This window comes from Notamacropus eugenii, chromosome 1 (genome assembly GCF_028372415.1).
Source record: "Notamacropus eugenii isolate mMacEug1 chromosome 1, mMacEug1.pri_v2, whole genome shotgun sequence".
In the NCBI taxonomy this organism is placed as follows: domain Eukaryota; kingdom Metazoa; phylum Chordata; class Mammalia; order Diprotodontia; family Macropodidae; genus Notamacropus; species Notamacropus eugenii.
Genome location: NC_092872.1, coordinates 369,300,866 through 369,320,853, shown reverse-complemented (window position 1 = coordinate 369,320,853; position 19,988 = coordinate 369,300,866). Strand labels below are relative to the sequence as shown.

The following is a 19,988-nucleotide window of genomic DNA, read 5'->3' as shown; positions in this document are numbered from 1 at the left end:
CAGATGAGATAACTAAAACTCTAAAAACTTCATGTAGTTTCTCCAAAAAGGCCGTGCCTGGGTGGGGTCTCGGGCCTTCTGAAGCTCAGCCCAGTGCTGGCATTATATGTGATTATCTCCTCCGCTGCAGGATGTGTTAAGGTGACACATGGTGTTGGAGAACCCAATGGATGAACCGTTCTGGCAATGTGCTTCTTCAACTGTTCTCTGCCTCTGACCTCTTGTGGGCCACTGGAGCACAGCAAGCAAACTGGATGAGCTGTGCTTTTAAAAAATCTATTCTGTTGGGAACTGGGGGGAGAGGGAAAGAGGATATACACTCTGAGGAAAAGGAATAAGGATTTATTTAGAACCTTTCCTTGCCAGGCACTATGGTGGTTTTTTTGTTTGTTTGTTTGTTTTTTACAAATATTATCTCTTTTAACCCTAACAACAACCCTGTATGGTGCTGTTACTCCTCATTTCACAGTTATGGAAACTGAGGCAAACAGGTTAAGTAACTTGCACAGGTTGCTCAGACATAGCTAAGGCTAGATCTGAACTCAGGTCTTCCTGTCTCTAGGTGCAGGGCTCCACTCACTGTGCCACCTAGGTCCCTCCTTTCCCCTGTCTCATAGAAACATCTCTTATACTAACAGCTTTTTCTTGTACAGGGAAAGTACGCTGCAATGTGTTTCAGCACAAAATGGTTCAAGTTCATGACAAACATGGGTCACAGAAAGGTAAAAATGACACAGCTAAAATTTTGGACAACAGTACTCCATAAGATTCTACCAGGATGGTACTCATTCTCTCCTGAGAGGGCAAGCCATAGGTAGCATTCAACCATCATCAAGCACAGGCAGTACAATGGATGGCACCTGGAGCCAGCTCAAAGACTGGATGGCAGTCATTCCTGTGACCAAATTTCAACCTGACAGCAATCTGTACATTATCAACCTTATTTCTACCCTCTCTCAACTAAAAGAACAGTCATTCATCCAACAAACATTGATTGAGTGCTGGTCGTGTGGAAGGATCAGTGCTAGGCACCCGGAGGCACACAATGATGAATATGCCATACAGCTGATGTTTTCATAGCTTCAAATTGTTTCCCAGAATGGTTGGACCAATTTACAGCTCCACCAGAAATGAATATTGTTGTTACCGTCTTCCTACAATCCAACAATTGCTAGTCATCTTTGTTCATCTTTGCCCTTCCCATTAGATCATAAACTTCCTGAGGGTGAGGGTAGGGACTGTCTTTTTCTGTTTTGTATTCCAGCACTTAGCAGTGCCTGTCACATGGCAGATACTAATAAATGTCTACTGATTGACTGATGGATGGTTGTAAGGTGTAACCTCACAGTGATGTCTCTCTATAGCCTCAAGGAACTTGAGGTCTAATGGGGAAACAAATTCAATGTAATGCCAAGTGTGACAAATGCCACGAGAAAGGCAAAAATGTTCCAAACATCACATGAACAATGAAAGAAGAGTAGGATTTCAACCTAAAGAAATGTGGGTTAGAAGGGATTGAGGAGTCTAAGCAAGGGCACTTTGTCACAGAACATACAGGCTAGCGAAATCAACCTTGGATTGCTGAGAAAATCAAACCCCAAAGGAAGCAGAAAGGCAAAGGAAGTTCAATCATAAGGACTTAGGCAGGTGCAACAGGGTTTTTAAATTCTTTTATTCTGGCAAGCTGTGGGTACATGACAAATATAAGCCCAGATAAGGAAGCTAAGGCACAGGGGACTAATTAAGTCAGCCAGAGAACTGTCACCCAAAAGTCCAGCCCAGGCTCTGCTGACCAGGCTGCTCTGCCCTATCCTTCCTTTCAAAGATCTGGTGATGAGTCATCAGATAATGGGGCTTTAATGCTAAAAGGTCTCTGGCTTTTCTGTGCTATCTAAACCCATCTGGGTGAAAGCAGCAGAGGGGTGCAGAAAGGGCACTGGATCTGGAGTCAGAAAAGATCTTGTTTCTGAGATTTACCAGCTGTGTAATCATGAGCTAGTCATTTAACTCCCTAAGTCTCATTCAGATTGGGATAATATACTGTAGTATCTACCTAGTGAAAATCAAATGAGATAATTGCAAGATATCCTAAGTAAAAAATTGTAAGTACACCGCAAGCTTTGCAAACCAGAAATACTACGTAAATGTCAATTATTATGGTCTCGATGATCTTTGTGATGCAGCCATGGGGGAGGGACTGTAGCATAGTCTATCCAATGATGACTAACCCCACTCCCCAAGGTGGCTGATACTCTGTGAGAAGACTTATTCCATAAAATTCTGTAAGAAGAATGGCTGGGGAAGCTGAGGAATGAGTATTGCAGGAAAGCCATCGAAACCACAGGAAACTCTGGGAGATATTAGGTGTGGGAGGGACCTACTGAGAGAGGTCTATGATAAAGTTCAATGAAGGCATGCACAGACAAATGAAACTGAAGCAACACAGGGGAATGTGAAAGAGGATTATTTTGCCAGTATACCCAATCTTTTTTTTTCTGAAACCTTGTGAACTTGTAAAATGTTCTCTATTTATCTAGATATCAATCTTTCAACCATCTATCCATCCATATTCCTTTGATTTTTACCTAAATATCTTTCATTAAACACAGATGAATATTATTAAAAAGAGAAGTTATCAGTAAAATCATTAATCTGGGTTATTAACAAGAAGTAAGGAAGTCAATGGAAGAAGGTTGATGTGTTCTTTTCCAAGCATTCCCTTTGGAACAATATCTAGTCATGTGACTTTAAACTATAATGGAAAGATTTAAGGCATGAAGGTTGGGCTGCCCTTTCTCTTTTGCCCCCATTCATCTCCCATTCACATTCAAAGGGGATGAAGTGATAAGAAAACCTAGTTTTGGTTTTAATTGGCTGATTTTATTAAATATTAGAGATTTTAATGTTATATAATGTCCCAAGTGAGACTATGGAAAACCACACACTCTTGCTCACAGAACTCGCACTCAGTCTTCCACTTTCCATGGGAAAATAACGAGATTCTTCAAGGTCTTCACAGAAGGATCTGATTGGGCAGTACCAACTCCTTTGGGTCCAAGACTGTGTTCAATGTTAGTGAAAGATTCCCAAAGCTTCCATCTTTGGGACTGAAGTGATTGTTGTGGGGCCAAACAGATACATTCAGGGAACAGCTGTGATTGGAAATTCTCTTTCAAACCAAAAAAACACAAATCAAACAGAAGTAAATCCTTATTGTTCTGGGACTGGAAAAGATTCTATATACGTTACTTTGCTAAGCTCTAAAAACAGTTGGTGAAAATACTCCCAAATCTCTGTAGTGAACTTCGAACCAGCCCCTACCAGAGAATGGTATTCTCAAGTACAATTTCCTCACAAGAAAGCAAAAGATTTTATATTCTCATTGGTATCCCCTCAAACCACCCCAAGGTTTATCCTCAAGGAGGCTTCTCCATAACTATATTCTTACCTTAGCCAAATCCTAGTTTTACTAGATGCATCTCAAAAGGGTGTGGACTTGGGGGTTCTGTCACACTAGATGCTACAGGGCTGGATCCCAGATGATCAATTCTGCTAAGAAGTCCAAGGCTTCCTGTGCTCCAAGCATGGGGAAGGTGGGTAGCCACATTCAGGGCTGTATTCAGAGTATAAACAGAAGGGCTAGAGAAGGACCTCAAACCTTTCAGGGTTGGATTATTGTGCCCCAAAGCTGTGAGGAAGAGAAGTAAGAACTATCATTCAATGAATAGGATCTGGGGGTTTTTTGTTTTTAGAGAAGCAGTGTGGCACAGTAGATGGGGCCTCAGAGGCAGGAATATCTGGGTTCAAGACCCACTTCTGTCACATAATGGCTATGTAACCTCTTGGTATCACAGGCAACTTTCTACGACTATAAAGTTGTAAAAAAAGAATCATAGCATCATAGATTTGGGGCTGGAAAGGACCTTAGAGGTCACTAAATTCAACATCCTCATTTTACACATGAAGAAACTGAGGTATAACCTCATGGTACAAGGTAATACCACTAGTAAGTGTCTGAGACAGGACTCAGACAGGGTTCTTCTGACTTCAAGCCTAGTGCTTTTAGCCACAATAGCACCTAATGTGTGGGACCCTAAAGGACATAACACAGATTTGCTTCCCCCAGTACACCAATTCTACCGCAATCCTCCTGACACGAGGATGTCTTATCAATGACATGCTACTCCCTAGAGCTCAAAGAAGGAAGATACAAGGTGCAACAGCACGTCCTAACACAGTGACAAGGCTGAGCAGTGTAGCGGAAAAATTACTGGACTAGAGTCAGAAGATCAGTGTTCGAGTCCTAACTCTGTCCTTGACTAGGTAAGTGACCTTGGGCCTACAACCTACAGGATCCTCTGTGAAAAATGGGATAATTCTTTAGGATTACAGGAATCAAGTGAACCAAGGAAAACTGATAATACTATCAAAGTATGAAATATAAAATAAAATAGTAAAAAAAAAAATTGACATAAAGAAGGAACTACCAGTGGTCACTATCTTCTCCATCAGCAGGGATAACTACCTTTGCATAGAGATAGTTGTTTCTTGGAAAAGGGAAAAATCTGTCATTTTGACCACACCACGTGGGCTGGATCCAATGATCCACCTCAATTCCTTTAAGGAACTGTGGGTGAGACATGTAGAGGGGCTAGGGCTAACTGTACCTTCCAGCTGTGCTGAGAGGAGCATCTTCAGCCTTTTCTGAGCTGGCTCATTCCCTAGAGCAGCTGATTGCTGGTAATATCTCATGGCCTCTCCTAGGTTCTTCTGGACTCCAAGGCCCTTTTCATAGCAAATCCCCATATGGTACTTGCTCTGAGAATCCTAAAAAAGACACACATACACACACATGCAAGATTGTAGATGCAGAACATGTTAAAGCAGAAGAGAACAAAGGGTGTGAGAGTGAGCAATTTTCATCTATGTTGTATAAAGCAAGAACCAAGACCCAGCACTGACACCATTCATGAACCATCACCACAAAAAGAAATCTGAGGTTATCAAAGAGAATCTGAGATTAGAGCCAGCCTGGTCCAAAGAAGACAGAGCCAGAGGTTACCTATAGAGGTACTGAGTGCCTGTGGTCTGTGGAGAATCCCTCACCAGGAACTGTGAGAGACTAGAGAGGTGAATGAAGGATAAAGCAGCCAACCTGAATCATGGAAAATCTGAAGAAAGTCAGCCAGCTATGTTTATTGTGACAGGGAATGAACTGAACACACACAGATTATGGATGAACATTCTAAAAAATTGGGTAACTATATCCTGAAAACCTAATATGACATACTGTGGGGCTTACAGGTAAGAAGATTGAGTAAAGAGCACCTCTTTAGGATGCTGTAAATTAGAGCTCCTACAACCCTGCCTGAGGCCAGTTTTATAAGAATTAATGTTTGGCGAAAAAAGCTCTCCTAATTAATAAAAACTGGCCTTACATAGTACTTTAAGAGTTCCAAAGCACTTTAGATAGGCTATTTGATTTAACCCCTATAACAATCCCATGAGGTAGATACTATTATTATCCTCATTTTACAGACAAGGAAACTGAGAATGGTTAAGGGATTTGCCCACTGGGGTCATGGGTCTAGTAAGTATCTGAGGCAGGATTTGGTCTTCCTGTCTCCAACTTCAGCAATCCATCCACTGTAGCATCCAGCTTCTCCCCACCCCCAACCTGAAGCCAGAAATGGGGTCTACTTTATAATACATGAGAGGCCGTGTGGAGTACTGAAAGAAGGCATGGGGGTGCAAGTCCTACCTTTAATACATAGTGGCTATGTGACCATGGGTACTTGCTCATTAAAGCCCCAACATGCTACTATACTCCCCCTCCCACTGCCCCTAGGTAATTCTCTCTGACCATTCTCCAAGGTACAGGACAGATACAAACTGGCACTGGGAGAGGGAGCTACCTTAGTGAGACTTTTCTACCCAATGAATACCTAACCAGCTAAAAAGACAAAGTACTTACAAAACACCACTCTATTTTCTAGCCACACAATAAATACTGGAGGTTTGGTTTTGCACTTTCTTAAAGGCATTTAAATATCTTCTGAGTCCAATGATGTCCTACAAGACTGTGATGTCATAGAATAGATGCCTGGTCTAATACCAAGGACCTGTTAGGAGAGTCCTAGCCTTGGGTACTGCTTCCACAGTTACATAAGAGGCTCTCACTGGATTGTGATTAGCCGAGGTGACAGACAGATCCCTGTCAGTCCATCTTCTTGGTGTTCCTTCTTAACTTACACAGCTGGAGAGACTCCTCACACTTGCATATTAAAATTCAGGTCCATTTCAACCCAGATAAGGTTTCATGAGGTTCTTTGAGAGCAAAGACAGGAACAGAAGGACATGGTGGTCAGTAACCTAAGGCACCTTCACCAAATGAAACTGAAAAGAAATTCTCTTGCCCAACAACGCAGGGCAAAGCTTCCAGGGTGCTGACCAAGAAATGAAGGAAGAAAAGGCCATGGGCATGGGGAGAGTGAAGGACAAGCTGATTCCCCAGACATCATTGAAGCTTGGTCCTGCCTGCAAGTACTCTTTCCCACTGCTTGTCCTTCCTTCTCCTGCCCTCCCAGAGCTCCAGAGGACCCAGTCAAGGCCCCTATGTCACTCCCCCACTTACCCCATTACTGGCTGCAAGCCAAAGGTACTTCACGGCTTTGTGTTGATCCTCAAATGGTTCCTTGGTAAACAGCACCCCCAGGTAGGCTTGAGCCTAAGGCAGAACAAGGGGATGGGACATCTCAATCCCTGCCATGCTTGCCCTCAGGGACCCCCCTACCTTCGGGCAGGAGCCTTACCTCTTTCAGGCCAGCATCAGCTGCTTGCTTCAACATGGCCACTGCTCTCTGCTTATCAGCTTCCTTCGCTGGGACCTGGTCACTCAGCAAGGACCTGGCATAGCGATACTGAGCCATTTGGTGGCCCTTCTGGGCAGCAAGCTGGTAATAAAAAACTGCCTGGCACAAATTGACAGGCACTACATTCAGTTTCATCTCTGGAAGGCTCCCCTGTTACTGGGTGAGAGACTCTCCCCGGGCTGTTCTTTATTCTCAACTGGGTCAGGGCTGTTCTCCATAGTGTGAGATCAGACTTTTCCACCCAGCTTTGATCCCTCTTAGCAACCTGGCACAGAAGAGGAGTGGGAATCAATCAGAAGACTTCACTTACCTTGTTGATATCTTTCTGGGTCCCTTTTCCATGCTCATGACACAGGCCAACATTAAACTGAGCTTTGCTATAGCCCTGGTCTGCAGCCTTCTGAAAGTAAGAGTATGCTGCTTCACAACTGCCACTTCTCATATTTTCAGTCCCTGTAAAGGGATCACAGGGCAGAAGGGACAATATGAAATTCCCACAACATTTGCCAAAGACCCCATGGACCCAGAATACAAATTGCCTGATGATAGGCCCCTTCCTTAGTCCTGATCCTAAAAATGTAAGAGAAAACAGAGAAAGAACAGACCATATTCAAATGGCAAACCCATGTTCATGCTGATGAATGCTTTTTCTTTCTTCTTCAACTATCAGGGCTCAGCTCAATTCTCAATTTCTCTAAATAATTTCCACCAAGGCAATATTTCCCTTTTCTCAATTTCTAGTCTTTTCTGTCTGTACCACTGCTTTTTGGCACTTAACCATATAATGCCTGCCACTGTTACTTGACAGTTACATGTTATGCTCAGAAGAGATTAGCCTCTATTCAAATCACTCAAAGGTGATGATGCAAAAGCCAGATTCATTTAACCACCAATTTAACTCCACAGCCACCATCTTACTTATTCTAAGATCTTTTGGCAGGACTGATAAAAGCCCACTCCTTCCAGGCACAAAGAAGGGAGTTGGGAGGAGAAAGAGACAAAAGGAAGAGGCAGTCTCTATTCTGACAATTTATCTATGGATTTAACCCCAATGAACAGGAGGGCTCCCTGGTTTCCCAGGAATTCTGAGACTGTGACCCATGTTTAGTCACTTTAGGGCAGGGTGTAATGACCTGGATGTTCTAGGTGTAGGCACAGGCTCTATGAGTACTTCTGGCAGCTGTATGTGGTTTCACCCCATGGCTCCTGCTGTTTCATGACTTATACCAGGGAATTTAGCTCCCTTATTCAGAGTTTCAACATTTCTGCTACTCCAGAAAACCATTCAATTACCTTTTGTGTCCTCTCCCTTTTCCAATACCCCCACCTCATCCCTGGGTGGCAATCAGTTACCGAGGAAATTGAGGGCGATAGAAACACTGAGTTGGAATTGCTTCTGTAAAGACGACATGGCTTCCTCTAAGGAAAGAGGCTCTGTTTCCTCCTGCTCCTGAGAAACAAATGGCCAGAAGGATCAGTATGGGATAGTCAAGACAGATCCCTGCCCAGACCCTGAGAATGCCCCAATTCCCTGTTCAGGGGACAAATATAAGCCTCTGAGTGGCAACATTTCACCAATACCTGTCTCTCTCTGGTGGTATGACACTGGCCTGCTCCAGTCACATCCAAGAAAGCAATTCCAACAGGTTCTGGGAAAAGACCAGAGACACACAGCTATATAGCAAAAGGAACAAGTCCTTTGCTCTGACACACTCTACTTCCCAGAGGTCAGAAAGCATGCAGTTACAAAGGGATGTCCATTGCCCTATCCTGGGGCATTCACCAGCACAGACTTTCCCAGCCCTTTGGATCTCCTGTGACTGACTCCAAGAGATACTAGCTCATTACCTGCTTTGCAGGAACCCCTAAGTCTGGCTGTCCTTGTGGAGCTATGGGAAGCAAGGCTCTCAGGCTGAGGGTGTTGAGGGTCAGGTCCTTTCTGCTCTTCTGTGGGTTCCTCAAGGCAAGTGTGGAAGGGGGTTGGGGGATTACTTGTAGGGAGAATGTTTTTCTTCAGCCCTAGAAAATGCCAGGGAGAAAGTGGTAAGGCATAAAACATATGTAAAATCCTGGTCAGAGCTGGACTGCAGCCTTTCATTGTGTTTTAAGGATGCTTGTGCAGAAATGAACCCTGTATTCTGATGTCTCTATGACACTTAGGCTCTCCTGGTACTTCCTATCTCTGGCTATTCCTTCTCTGTCTCCTCCTAAGGAATCACCATTGAAAGGGGTCTTAGATGCTATTTATGCAAATTGTCCTCCCAATGCAGAAATCCTTTCTATAACATTCCTGTCAGGGTATGATGGAACAGCTGAACCCTCATTTTTAGATAGCTGTCAGAACACTTCCTAATATTGAGCCCAAACCTGTCCGTCCATAATTTGTGTCTAATACTACTAGTTCTACACTCCAGAGTCATATAAAGTGAGTCCATTTCTACTTTCACAATAACAGACAACCCATTCCCCTCACCATACAGAAAGATATATGTCCATTAATAAATGTACTTTGGGTACAATTGTTCAATGATCTGAATCCATTCCATCATACCTGACCCACATTTCTCCAAGGCTTCCACAGATCAGGAGGGCTAATGCTAGCTGCCTTGGAGAATTCAAGATAAACAATGCTTTTTTGGCACCCCCGTTACTTAGTAAACTTATGAAAAAAGCAATCAAGTTAGTTTGGCACGACTTTTTTTTTTAGTGAACCCATAATGATTGATGTGATGATTATTTCTTTTGAAATTTTGCTAAAGATTCATGTTAAGGTGACTAGTCTATAGTTTTGGGAACTCACTATTTCCTTCCTTTTCCTCCTTTTCCAACTTTTCCTTTTAAAATCATTATCTGTGAATTTCCCCAAAAGGCTCCCTCTGAATGAAAGAATGTTTATTAAGAGCTTAGGATATGCTAAGCATTAAGGATACAAATAGAAAAGAGAGCCAAGTAGACCTCTCAAGGAGCTCACATTCTAACTGGGAGAGACAACACATATATGAGTGTTCTGTTAAAAAGTGGATGGAAGAGTACTAAAGGGTTAGCTACAGGGCAAATAGTAAGGCCTGGGAATTCTTAGAGTGTATTGGCAGGCCAGATGGCAGTGCCTAGGGTCTTAGAAACATAGTGGTGGGGCAGATAGTAAGACTGAGTAGACCTTAGCATACAGTGGGAGGTCAGATGTGACTAAGATCAAATGGTGGCCCTCTACCTATATGAGAGACTGTAGTGGGTGACTTTCCCATTTATCCAAGCAGCATGAGTAGCCATGTTTGTTTGGCAAGTTGGAGTGGGGTATGAGGGGTTAGAGGAAGAGACCTAGGTGACTACCAGTAGGAAGCAAGGAGTGGCCTGGAGGACTGAAGTACAGTGAGGACTATAGACTTCTTCCCAAAAGGGAGGGGATAGTAGAGGCTTCAAAATCCAGCTATGTAGGGAAAGGGCTGGAAGGCTGTGGGTTAAGGGCTTCTGATTTCCCATTCAGGGCCTAGGCCTTCAGGAAGAAATATAGGCCAAACAAGAGGGCTAAGAGGGGGGGAGGGGGGAAGGGAGACAGAACCCACCACTGCACCTGCTTCTTGCTTAAAGCACTGGATGGGACGTGTGGCTTTTTCTCACACTTGTTCCTTTAGGGAGCTCTTCCCTTATCATTTTAACTCTAAGTCAGATCTCATTACAACAAATTCCAGGGGACCATTCAAATTATTTGCCTATCTATAATCTGATTGTATGGGATACTGCTTAATATATAGGGGCCACTGACTGAGGATTGAAATGGTGGGTGCATAAGATGGCTGATTTTCGTTCCTGACCTAAGAAACGCTGTGTTTGTCCCACACCAACTACTGTGGTATGAAAAACTAAAAATAAAGGTGCCATAAAATAAAAAAAATTGGGAAGCCCTGGAGGTTGGTAGGAATCTATTTTCCAAAGAAGGCCAGGTATACTACAATATTAACATTGTAAAGATAAACAATTTTGAAAAACTTAAGAACTCTAATCAATACAATGACTTATTGAGATTGCAGAGAATCAGTGGCTGAGAATGCTATCTACCTCATGACAGAGAAGTTATAGGCTAATATGCAGAATGAGATACATGGTCAGTGTGGGAATTTATTTTGCTTGATTATGTCTATATTATGGGGGTTTTGTTTTCTTGGGAGGGGGAGGTGGTAGGTAGAAAATAATAAATGCTTGATGACTGAAAAAAATACAATTTAACATAAAGAAATATTTGTAAACAATAACAAAACAGAGGAGGTTGTCAGGACCCTCTGCTCAGCTCCTTCTTTTGGATGAGTAGAAGAACTTTCAAGGGTGGAACTGTTCTACGCCCTGGGTGGATGTAACTTTACCATGTTCACTTTCCTCTGACCTCATTTCTGACCCCCTAATGAGGAAGAGTTGATGGCTCTTTTCCTGGGGTGTGTCCTATAGCTACATCCTGGCCAAGAGGAACTCTAGAACCACTCCTTCTGCCTGTCTAAGAGATAACTTACATAAGTCTTGGCACAGTAAAGGGGAGAAACGGATCTGGTCCAGGTGACTGTGCCAAGAGCACTGCTCTTGTCCCTGGAAACCTGGTAACGATGCATGAAATTGGATTTGCTTGGCCAGTTGCACGGCCAGAACAGCCAGGGTTCCCTGAGAAAGAAAAAAAAAACCTGTCAGAAACCCAACTGGGTACAAGCAATAAGAGTGAATAAACTGGTCCCTCTGTAATGTAGGTTACTGTAACAGATCATGATTTCCTGTTAGGACAATTCTGAGTTCACCCAACCCTGGAGGATGATTTTCTCACAAACATCTTTACATAATAGATGTGACTCAAAAACTGTTGAGACAATTTTTGAAAATGTAAGGAAATAAGGCTATTCCTGTGCCTTGAAGGTCAAAAACATCCTCCTTGTTGGTTTATACATAAGGCTCCTATCCTTGATTGCTTAGATTAGTGAACAAAGTGCTGGGCTTTTTATTAGGGTTCCACTGCTTGCTTGTTTTGTAACCCGAAGCACAGTACTAACCTTGCTTAACTGAAGGGAAAAAAAAGTGGGTTGGGGTGGGTGGAATTAATTCCCTAGCCCATCTTATTCCTCAAAGGGAGACTGTGTGAATTAGATACCACTCATGAGCCCTTGGAGCTCTTGCTTCCTAGAAAGGAATGGACTACAGGAGGGAGAAGTTACTGTTGCAAACAGATGCAGCCCGTAGGGGTATTTGAGAGAATGGAATTGATGTGGACTGGGGCCTGGATTACAAAACTAATAGTGACCTCTCTCGCACCTAGGACAGGGCTTCTTCATTTCGTTTTGTGTCGTGGAGCTCTTGGCAGTCTGGCGAAGCCTTTTGGAGTCCTCAGAATAATATTTGTTGTCTAGATTCATCACTGAAGGAAATGCTAAATTTCAGTTAGTGAAAATAATGATGTATTTTTGATTTTCCCATCCAAGTTTATGCAACCCTTGAAATCTATTGCTGGACTCCAGGTCAAGAACTCCTGACATAGGATAATGTATTGCATGTAATGTATTGCATTGAGCAGGAACTCAAAAGTTTGAACTGAATGGATTCAGATTCAACACTAAGACCTTGGTTGGGGGAGGTGGATGGAATGGGAATGAATTGTCTTGGCTTAAGACTGGGCCCAAACATCACCAGACACACCTTTACTTTCTGCTACTGTCTATGAAACCAAGAGACTTCTCTTATCTTCAGCTGAAGGATGTTTTCTGCACACATGCCTAATTCATTCCACATTGTTGTCATAGACCCTAGAAGGCAGACACACTATTCATATAACCTTTTTACTTCATTAGGCATAAAGTCTTGAAATCAAGACACGTTTATTAAAGACCTACCAGTACTGGCTAGTCACTGTCAGGTTACAAGGGAGACCAGGGTCATTGCCTTTAAAATTTTCTGATAGGGAAAGAACTCTTGTAGTACTGGTTTGTACCACTCAGCATATACTCTCTTGTATTATTAGTTATCGTTTTTATGTTTAGGGCTGTTTTCCCAAATTAGATACAGAATCTCCTTGGCTTTTTAAAACTTCTTGGTATGTCTAGTACCTAGGCTAATCAATCTGCAAGTATTAAGGGTCAATAGTAAAAAGAAAAGATTGAAAAAAAGGAGAAGAAGAATAAAAGTAAACTGATACAGAAGATGAAAGTGGTGAGTCATTTTAACAACTTTCTCAATGACTGTTGTCCCCCTCTCCCTCTAACCCTTCCCCTTCATGGGCTACCTATACTTGGTCTAATAGTGACTACTTGTACTGTAAAGTGCTTTTAGGTATGCAAAGTGTTTTATATACATTATTTCCTTTGATTCAGAGGATAAATTATTTGTCTACTCATAATGATGGCCCCATCATTTCATCTCTTGGCTGTATTTCAAAATTTAGACTCTAGATATACCCTGGACAGATAGATGTAGGGAAGACATACCCATGAGATAGCATCCCACATTCTGTGACTGCACAGGCGACTTGAGATCCACTGGAATGCATTTTTCCAGCCTTGGTACCTTGGGCCACTGCCCACACCCAGGACATGGGACTCATGTCTAAAAAGAAATGAAAAGGAAACCTTCAGGGTCTGTTAAGTAGGTGGGGGTAGGGTCCTGGGGAAGGGTAGGGGCTGTGTGGTAGGTTCCTTGGAAGTAGTTCTTATACTTACCTATTATGGATGGGCACAGGGATGGACTGTGGTGACCGAGTAATTTGAGGCTCATCCTGACTGGGTACCCCAGGAGTCACACCACGAAGGCTGTGCTTAGGCAGATGTTGTAGGGCTAAGAAGAGAGAGATGTGGCCAGTCAGCAACTCAAATGTTGAGGATAACCTCTGCTTCCATTGGTCCCTGGCTCTTGAATCACATAAGGAAAGGGCACCAGCAGTGGTACCCTAAGACAGTTGGAAAAAGTTGACCCAAATCCCAAGGTCCTAATGATCTCGTCTTGATTCACGAGCTTTCTTTCCTAGCCCTAGCCTCCCTCCACCTTGTTCTCCTTGGCACTTAGGACCTGCCCTTGACTCTGGCCTATTCCTCTATGGCTTCCACTATTTGATAAGGAGGAAGGGAATAAGCGTTTATTTCTATATTAATTTCATCTAGCTATATAAAGTATCCCTCTTCCTGGTCCCCATCCCATAGTTTGATTGGTTAAGAACACTAAACTGGAAAATCAAAATTTAATTGCTGAAAGCTTCCCATCCACTATGGAGTTTTTGCAAGAGTTTCCCAAATGTCTCATTGGGTTGACTGATGATGGTTATGCACACTAATGAAAATGATCATATTATAGTGTGTTTAAAGTTTACAAAACGGCGTTGTGAGCTAAGCTGTTCAAGTGTTACGTTCGTTTTACATATGAAGAAACCAATTCTGAAAAAAAAAGTCAAGAAACTGGCCCAAGGACACAAAGGTAAAATCCTGTCCCAGCTTAACCCCGCCCCTTTCTCAAGGCCCCACCCACTCCCGGATTGGCCCCGCCCATTCCATGATGGCTGGGCCCCTCTCGGCCTTTCGCCACGTTTTCCGCTCTAAATCGTGCTACAGCGGTTGGGGCTCGGCGACATGAGGGAGATAAGATCCCTGTCCCTGCTCGGAGTCCCCTCACCTCGGCCCAGGATCCCTGGGAGTCGCCACATGTTGTCACAACCACAAAGCCAGGTGCGGAGAGAACACAGTCTATACGCAGAAAGAGCCGCATAATCGCGGCGGCGGCTCCCGGGGAGGGAGTACAGCCGGAAGTAGCCCAGTCGGCCAATCAGAGAGCCGGAGCCCGACCGGAAGGAAGGGCTCACCGAGAGGAAGGGAAAGGTGGAAGGGCATTAGGCCTGTTCCGGGGGTGACTCCGGGCTGGGTCTAGGTTAGAAGGCCTCAGCCTTCAGTTCATTCCTCAGGTGTCATTCTCCCTCCACCTCCATCTTTTCTGCAGAGTGGTTGCCGAAGGGACTGGAGAAAGTAGTGTCACCGTCAGCCCCGAGAGGCGGCGGGAAGAAAGGCCTTGATTTAGTGGGGCCTGGCGGACGGGGGGCGTAGGTGTTTGAAGTTACCGAGGGCCGGAGAGAAGTCACTTGCTCAGTGTCACAGCCCCTACCCGCGACTGGAGGGTGTGGGGGAGACAGAATCTCCCCCACCTTCTTTGCCTCTTTAATTCCAACTTAAATTTTCAAGCCCTATCGAAAGGCCATCATCTCCTCTAGGAAACTTTCCATGATTTCTCCGAGGTCAGTTGGAAAAAAGAAGGCTCCCTTTATCCCCTCCCCCCAGCTCTCACTGATCTCTCCCTCAGCTGCGCCCTGTGCTCCTTGTACGCATTTACAGCATTCCAGCTTTTATTGTCATCGTGTGTGTATCTGGAACGGCCTCTCTTATCCTTTGCTTCCTGAATTCCTAATTATCCTTCGAGCTTACTCAAGTGCCATCTTCTCCAGGAAGTTTTCCCTGGTTTGACAGTAACAATCTTCCCCTGAGCATCTCGGAAAACACTTTACTTTGTATCTCTTTATTATAGTTATTCTACAGATACATTATAACCATACGTTTTAACGTCTTCCCCTACTAAAGCTAAGCTCCAAGAGCAGCAACTACATTTTTAAATTTATTTTTTATTTCCCTACTGAATATGATCGTTAAATAAACACTTGCTGAACTGAGTTGTGTAGATGTCTAAATCTGGTGACTTTTTCTGTTTTGGTACTTTTTTATTTCTCTGTCCATTTTATTTATCCTTCTGATTCCTACCCCCTTCCCTCCTCCTGGAAACTTTTTCTCCCTAGCCTTTAGTGATACTGCCCTCTCCTGGTTTCTTTGGTTGCTTCGTAGTCCTCTGTCCTCTAATCCTGATTTTCATTGCTTTGCTCTAACCCTCTACTCCCTTTAAATTCTCCCTCTCTTGTGCATCTGTTCATTTATTGCCTCTTTTCATATGACTACCAAATCTATATATCTATTCCTAATGCCTTACTTGAACTCCAAGCTCTAAATCTCTTGCTGCTGGCTGCTGGGCATCTTCACTTGGGTGGCCCACTGGAACCTCCAACTCTATGTAGTAGAAGAACAAATAAGGGAAAGTTCTATGCTGAATCTGATTTTAACCAATAAGGAGAAACAATTTATTGCACTGGAAATATTGGGAACATTGTGTGATGGGAATAATTCTTATTATAGAATAAGTATAACAAAAGCACAAAATTTCCTATCAGATTTTGCTTTAGAGAAGAAATGTTGAGAATAGTCTGACAGTGCATTGTAGGTTTTTGAAGTATAGATTTCAAAGGTTCAACAAAATTCAGTCATTTGACAAATTTATTTAGTGCTACTAGGATGCCAGGCACTGAACTAAGTGCTTAGGATACAAAAAATAAAATAAAAATCCCTGCCCTCAAGGAGCATACACATCGTAACGGAGGCCACGTGGAATAACTAATCACATAGAAGATACATAAAGAGTAAATAAAGTCAATCTAAAAGAGGAAGGCATATGTTAGGATACCAGGAAATAAAATTCTTCTGATAGTCGCTCCGGGTGCAAGAGAAGAGGTAGCTTGAGATCCACTAGAATATCTTCAACTTATGGTACATGGCTTCTCTGTGATGGATGGGAAGCTCTCAAGAATCAAAAGTTGAATTTGCAATTTGATGTTCTTAAACTATTGGGTAGGGAGGAAAGAGGGATGCTTTATGTGGCTAAGTGAAATAATAAACCAAATTCACTTGGAGGAACAAAAGGTCTAGAAAATCAAGAAAAATAATTCCAGACCTTAAATTATATTGCAAAGTAGTTATCATAAAAATTATTTGTCAGTGGTTAAAAAATAGAGAAGTAGATCACTGAAAATAGAGAAGTAGATCACTGAAAAATAAGCAAGAATCAGAAATCATTAAACTCAATAGTGCAGCAGTAACCTAAGAACATAAATTATTTGGGGAATAACTATTTGATAAGAGCTGGGCAAACTGGAAAGCAGTTCGGTACAAGATGGATTTATACTGATATTTGATGCTAACTTAAATATAAAAGTTCGCATAAAAATTAGGGGAAAATAGATGGGGATAACATTTTACAACTTAATTAGAGGGGAAATTTTTAAGGCTTAAAGGATATAAAAGAGAAAATGGATAGTTTTGATGGCGTGAAATGGAAAAGCTTTTGTAAACAGGATCGGTACAACTAGGAGAAAAAAAGGAAACAGTTGATTGGGGGAAAACACTTGTATCAAATATTTCTGATAAAGGTCAAGACATATAGGGAATTAAATGCACAGACAGGAACAAATGTTATTCCTCGAACATAGCAACAAAGAGTTCTCAAAAGAATTGCAAATTATTAGTGTGGAGGAGCACAGGTGGTGGAGTGTTAGGAAGCAGTACAGTGAACTCCCCCAGACAAACTGCTCCAAAAATTGCGCTAAACTAAATCTTGTTTGAGGAAATCCAGAAAAAAAGTGAATCTTCTGTCTAGGCCATCTTGGCCCTGAAGACAGGGTTACACTGAGCATGCTGCATTCAAACATCCCAGCGCCTAGGAAAAGGTTGTGCATGAGGGGAAGACAAGGTTCCAGACCCATGCAGGAGCACTGTGCCAGGGACAGGTGTCAACTGGCAGCATTTTTGTCCACTACTCAGTTCTAGGTCACAGATTCAGTTTGGACTGAGAATGTATCCTGTAGAGGGAGGTGGTGTTCCTAGATAGGAAGAGCCTAAGCAGTGCACAGAATAAAGAGCAAGATCAGAAGCCAGTAGCAAACAGTGTGGCTCAGACTCCAACGGATTCCATTTTCAATATCTAACCCAGCCTACAGAGGCTACAGAGCCTACAGAGGTCAGGGCAGGAATCCCAGTGAATCAATAGTTTTCTAGCTAGCTGAGAGGGGAGAAATTTAATCTAGTGTGAAAATAGAACCAAATCCAGGTCAGGAACTTGGAGAGCTCAGACCACCAAGGTTGCAGTAATCAGACTTTGGCCTGGAGCACTAAACTAAACTTGTAGGTACTCAGCCTATTCCTGAAATCCAACCCAAGACTCAATACTCCCAAGAAAGCAGAAACAGAACCAGCTAAGACCTCCCCTCCAGAAGTGAGGCAAAGTCCAGACCCTACCCTCAAATGCAAAGTCAGGAAGTAAATTGGAAGAATGGACAAACAAAAAAAGAATCGTGCTATAATGAGCAGAGACAAACAAGACACAAACAGAAGAGAATGATTTCAAAACATCTACAAGCAATACCTAAGAAAAAAACTCAACAAGAATTCCAGAAAAAATGAAGCAAGAGATAAATGTTTTTATAAATGGAATGAAAGTACTTTAGGAAAAAACTGAAAAAGAAATGAGAGTTATGGAAGAAAGATTTGGAAAAAGAATAAACAGTTTGGCACAAGAGGTACCAAACCTTGCTCAAGCAACAAAATCCTTGAAAATTAGAATGTACCAAACGGAAGCCAATGTTGCCACAAGGCAACAAGAAATGTTAAAACAAAATCAAAAGGCTGACCAAATAGAAGAAAGTGTAAGAGATCTCATAGCAAAAACAACTGTCCTGAAAAACGGACCAAAGAGAAAAAAATTTTAAAAATCATTGGACTATCTGAATTCTATATCCAAAAAAAAGAGCCTAGACATTTCTTTTTAATTTTTTATTTATTTTGTTAAATATTTACCAATTACATGCAAAAAAATTTAACATTCATTTTAAAAAATTTTGAGTTCCAAATTTTTTCCTTCCCTCCCACTCCTCTTCTACCTAGGCATCGTATTTCAAGAAATCTTAAAAGAAAATTGCCAAGATCTCTTAGAACCTGAGAATAAAATGGAAATAGGAAGAATCCATTGGTCACTCTGTGTGCACATACACACACATATGGTGACCAATGATAATACACACAACCTACATACATACATACATAGACTATATATAGTATATGTGATATATGTGTGCCTATGTATGTGTATATGTATGTATGTATACATACATACTGTCAGAAAGAAAGAAATCAAGTACTGAGAAGCCATAGTAAAAATTATAAACAATTTAGTGGCCCCTATTATAAAGGAGAGGAGAATTTGGAATTTGATATTCCAGAAGCCAAATGATCTGGGCTTACAGTAGCCAATAACTTACCCAGAAAAACTGTGTATAAAGCTATGGGGGGAAAATGGACCTTTAATGAAATGGAGGATTTACAAGCATTCCTGATGAAAAGACCAGAGCTGTAGAGAAACTTTCAAGTTCAAATTGAGGAGTGAAAGGGGGACATCAAATGATGAGTATAATGATGATAAAGAACTAAACAAGAATAAACTGCTTACATTCAAATGTGGGGAAATGATAGTGCTCCCTCTGAACCCTGTCATCATCAGGGTATTTAGAAATAGTTAGATCAGACAAGACCTGGTAGAGGTTCAGTTATGTCTTAATGAGCTTAAGAAAAGAGGGGCAGCTAGGTGGCACAATGAATAGAGCACTGGCCCTGGAGTCAGGAGGATCTGAGCTCAAATCCAACCTCAGACACTTGACGCTTACTAGTTGTGTGACCTTGGACAAGTCACTTAACCTGGATTGTCTTGCCTCCCCCCTTATAAAAAAAAAAAGAATGGAAAGAGGGAAAGAGTCATACAATGGAAACAGTAGAGAGAAAGGAAGGATAGGGGAAATTATAATAATGGTGCACAAATAGACATCTATACAAAAAGAAGGTAATGAGAGAAAGTGGCTGCCACTTCAACCATGCTCATCTGAATTGATTGAAAGAATTATACATACATACCACACATTGTTGGATAAAGATATACATTTCACTCCATAGGAACATAGGAGAGAGAGGGGAAATAAGAGGAAGGGTAGTTTAAGGGAAGGATTAGTCCTAAACAAAACACTCTGAATATATTCAGAAATTCCACTCTTTTTGAGGCAGCAAAGAATGGGAATCTGAATGGATACTCATAAATTTTAAAATGTATGAATAAGATATACTATATAAATGTGATAGAATACTATTGTGCTGAACTCTTATCAGCATAACGACCAGCCAGGACTCCAAAAGATTAATGAAGAAGCATGTTGCCCACCTCTTGAGAGAGAGGTGAAGGACTTGAAATGCAGAA

At 42.1% G+C, this 19,988-nt stretch overlaps 1 protein-coding gene across 1 annotated transcript; it reads right to left on the bottom strand.

Moving 5' to 3' along the window:
* Positions 1-2,858: 2,858 nt before the first annotated feature.
* DELE1 (DAP3 binding cell death enhancer 1) lies at positions 2,859-14,669 on the bottom strand. Its single transcript, XM_072630614.1, has 13 exons — positions 14,499-14,669; positions 13,556-13,670; positions 13,325-13,442; positions 11,375-11,519; positions 8,721-8,891; positions 8,454-8,521; positions 8,226-8,322; positions 7,183-7,325; positions 6,813-6,971; positions 6,635-6,727; positions 4,668-4,827; positions 3,449-3,688; positions 2,859-3,169 (listed from the first exon to the last, which is right to left on the bottom strand). The coding sequence occupies exons 1-12, from the start codon at positions 14,527-14,529 to the stop codon at positions 3,450-3,452; spliced, it is 1,539 nt and encodes a 512-aa protein (XP_072486715.1). The 5' UTR covers positions 14,530-14,669; the 3' UTR covers positions 2,859-3,169; position 3,449.
* Between the last annotated feature and the right edge of the window lie 5,319 nt (positions 14,670-19,988).

Coding starts and splice junctions, on each gene's coding strand:
- DELE1 (XM_072630614.1), bottom strand. CDS start 14,529: ATGTGGCGACTCCCAGGGATCCTGGGCCGAG. Junction 7,326..8,225: donor TATCGCCCTCAATTTCCTCG/GTAACTGATTGC, acceptor ATCCCTTTACAG/GGACTGAAAATATGAGAAGT. Junction 4,828..6,634: donor GGCTTGCAGCCAGTAATGGG/GTAAGTGGGGGA, acceptor TGTCTTTTTTAG/GATTCTCAGAGCAAGTACCA.